Source organism: Blastomyces dermatitidis (assembly GCF_000003525.1).
Source record: "Blastomyces dermatitidis ER-3 genomic scaffold supercont1.4, whole genome shotgun sequence".
Classification (NCBI taxonomy): domain Eukaryota; kingdom Fungi; phylum Ascomycota; class Eurotiomycetes; order Onygenales; family Ajellomycetaceae; genus Blastomyces; species Blastomyces dermatitidis.
Genome location: NW_025544777.1, coordinates 5577155 through 5580931, shown reverse-complemented (window position 1 = coordinate 5580931; position 3777 = coordinate 5577155). Strand labels below are relative to the sequence as shown.

Sequence of the window (3777 nt, the reverse complement as noted above, 5' to 3'; positions counted from 1 at the left end):
TCTTCTGAAAGATTTCTTCTGAGTCTGTAATTACATACTTCACTTGAATTATATTAAAACAGTTGTAACGTGCTGAACCGAAGCGGTGACTAGTCGGCGGCGTTACATAGAGATAGTTGTTTGAGAAGCTGTATAAGTGAGCTTGACTATCTTGCTTAAATAGTGAGCTCATAGACTACTGAGTTATTGTAAGAATATCACAGATATGATACTTAGTATACTAAGAAGATTGTATAAGATATGCAGTAACTCTTGTATATATTTCTATAGAAGAAAAAGACAAATCACTGATCTCTTTAATAAGAAGTCAGTATCTAGCTATTCTATATAGATAATAAGCAGATACTCTTCTCTCATTTTATGAGTAAGAATAGTCAGAGTAATATCTCAGCAGTATCTCATTATTAAGAAAGAGTAATCTACTGATCTTATATAGAAGTAAGATTCTTATATTTATCAATCAGATCTTTCTATAATATATCTGAATAATATTATAGAGTGATTAAAAACTGGTTTGAATAGAATGAAATTATTCATATAAAAGTGATAGACTGTGTGAAACTGCAGCAGAATCTTGATATAACTGAGAGTATAATAATACTCTTCTCTTTAAAAGTATAGTCTCTATACTCTTAAGATTACTGAATTAGAAATTATCTTTGTTATATAACAATAGTTATCAATCAATTGATAGTATATATACTGTGTATAATATAAAGAAATAGATGAGTTTTTCTGCTGACTATATAGATCTTTCTTTTCTTATCTTCATTCAAATTAAATACATGATAAATGAGTTTCTTATATATCAATTTAAAATGTAAAAAATATAATTAATAAGTAGCTTATAAATCTTTCAATATATTTCATTCTATATATAAAATTCTCTGCAAAAGTAATATATTTTAGAAGCAAAGCTAACAGTAGTAATAGAATTTTTTTAAAAAGATTTCTTTTTCTGTGATATATTTTTCTTTCTCTCTCTCATCTGTAATAGTGAGTGCATGAGAGCATCATTCTTGAGAGATAATAAGAGGCTTATTCTGATGTTTTCTAGTGAGTAATAAATGTCTTTGTGATGCGGCTGCGGCCTCCGTGACTGTCAAGAAAGCCAGATTGAAGATGGCAGTGTCAATGAGCTGTGAGAGCACTGCTCTCATTGTCACATCTTCTTCTACTTCTCTTGCAGCCATGGTAGTAGTTGCTGTGCCTTGCAGTGAGATGTTATCTCTTCTGCCAGCTGGTGTGTCTGTGTCCAGTTCATCTCCTGCTCTTCTCACTGCTGTTATGACACCACCTCTTCTCTCAGTCAATACAGTAGTATATGACCCTGTGTGATCATTCAGAGAGGAACTTGAAGAGAGCTTGATTCTGAGAACAGTGACTTCAAGAAGCTCAATCTGTAGTTTCTCTTTCACAGCATATCTGAGCCCTGCTCAGAATACTGCTGAATTAAGTCTGCAGAGTTCTGTGATTTCTTCATCTTCTCTCTGTGAGAAGGCTTCAGTGTGACTTCTGATCAGTACTGCTACTTATCTATACTATATTAAACAGCTGAAGAAGAGAAGAATTTTATATACTCATTTCTTCTCTTACTTCTATTATTTCTGTTATATCTGTAACAACAACTTCTATCTCTCTATAAGTATTATCTCACAGAAAGACATTGTGTCAGCTCTGATAAGAAATCTAGATACTTAAGTAGTACAGAGTGAGAATCTTGAAGCTTTAAGTATTGATAAATACTGTCAAGACTGAGAAGATTCTTCTTACTTATCTGTAAAAGAAGATAAAAGCATGAGTCTCTGAGATGAAAAAATATCTCAGAATAACTGATCTTAATAAGAAGTCAGCTGATATTACTGTTAAAAGTATTATAAAGATTAATCACTGATTGAAGAGAATCTTATTTTAATTAAAGCAGATAACTGAGATACTTTGTAAATTAATAAGTTAATACTTTAAGCATCTCTTATACTCTTCTACAGTATGCTTCTCTGTAGTACTGCAGTACTAACTTCTCAGCAGATAAAGATATCAGTGTCAGAGACTTCAATGATGAAGAATAAGTTTAATGAAAATATGATTATTAATAAGTAGACTCTGAGATTCTCTCTTTTTACTTTTTCAGTGAGCTGTAATCTTATTAGATTAGCAGCAGTCTGTGAGTTGATTAATATTAATCTTTTTATTAATTTCAAATATTTCTTTCTTTTCTTATTAACTGCTTCAGAAATTTTATACTTGTATAGTCTTATTAAACTTCTAAAAACTCTTTAAGAGAAAATAGAAGAAGAGTGCTACAGAGCTTATAAGATACTAGCTCATTATCATGAGATTATCTCTAAAAAATTCTTTAAGAAAAATAAGAAGTCTTAAGCAGTATTTCTTACTTAATGTCTCTAGTATGTAACAGAGCAGTCTCTACTAGCTGTCTCATATATTATAATCTCTTTCTCAGCATTTTTCAAATGCTTAAGTAGTTTTCATGAATTCTCTGATAATGAATAATCTTCTCATTTAATGAGATATTGAAGCTTGCTGTAATATATTCACTTATTCAATATTTTCTTCATAAGATATTTAATATCACTCTCAATCTTGATATTATCTGACTGAGATGACTTCATCTCAGAGTGTTACTTATAGAGCTTTAAATAGAAAATGTGAAAAACAGAATGAATTGATTTCAATTCTGTGAGTAATTTTAACTTATTGTCACGCTCCCGGCCGCGCCAAGGCCCTGCTGCGGTTCCACACGGCTCATTGCTTTCATGCGGATGATTCTATTCATCCCGCAGGCTGTCTGAACCGGTTTCCAACTGCTCTATGACATCATTCAGATATATCATAGAAAGATCTGATTGATGGATATGAGAACCTCACTTCTATACAAGGTCAGCAGATTACTTTTCCTTGGCAGTGAGGCGCCGCTGAGGTATCACTTCAGCTATTCTCACTCATGAAATGAGAGAAGAGTATCTGCTCATTGTCTATATAGAATAGCTAGATGCTGGCTTCTCATCAAAGAAGCCAGCAATTTGTTTTCTTTTACTGCTACTGAAATATACACAAGAGTTACTGCATGTCTCATACAAATCTTCTTAGTATACTAAGTATCATATCTGTGATGTTCTCACAATAACCCTGTAGCCTACAAGCTCACTATTTAAGCAAGATAGTCAAGCTCACTCATACAGCTTCTTAAAACAACTATCTCTATATAACACTGCTGACTAGCCACTGCTTCAGTTTCACTATATTACAATTCAAATCACTCAATCTGATTACACATTTGAATCAGTCAAGCTCTAACAGACTGATATAGCCTCATACATCTGCACTAAGACCAACTTAACTTCACTCTCTGAAGAAAATACTACATCATTTCCTAGAGTGTGTACACCTCTATCTCAGCAGAAATCCGAGATTTCTGAACTCACTGCACATTTTGACATGAGCCCTTCAACCGCTCTGTTACTGTCACAGCCTCTACACACCTACATCTATCATGAAGATAGAGAGATTAAGATCAGAGATTCACTGAGATATAAGAGAAACATCTTGTCTGAATTTCACAGCTTTATCTGTACTCTTGAATGAAAATTCCGCCTTAATTCAAGTCAGTATAATACTCACAAGATATGAGTAATATACACTGCTAATCTTCTTGAGAGCATCTCTGTGACTACTTAGATCATTAAGAAGAGAGAGCTTGAGTATATCAATGCTGTTATAACTTAGAAAGAATTCAAGAACTTTCTACTGAATCAAATT

The 3777-nt window shown here is 32.6% G+C and overlaps 1 protein-coding gene across 1 annotated transcript; it reads right to left on the bottom strand.

Annotated features, from left to right (window-relative positions):
• Positions 1-1013: 1013 nt before the first annotated feature.
• On the bottom strand, positions 1014-1193 carry BDCG_16970 (uncharacterized protein; the record flags this gene model as incomplete). Its single annotated transcript, XM_045426147.1, has 1 exon — positions 1014-1193. One exon carries the CDS (start codon positions 1191-1193, stop codon positions 1014-1016), a length of 180 nt encoding a protein of 59 aa, XP_045280933.1.
• Positions 1194-3777: the final 2584 nt, after the last annotated feature.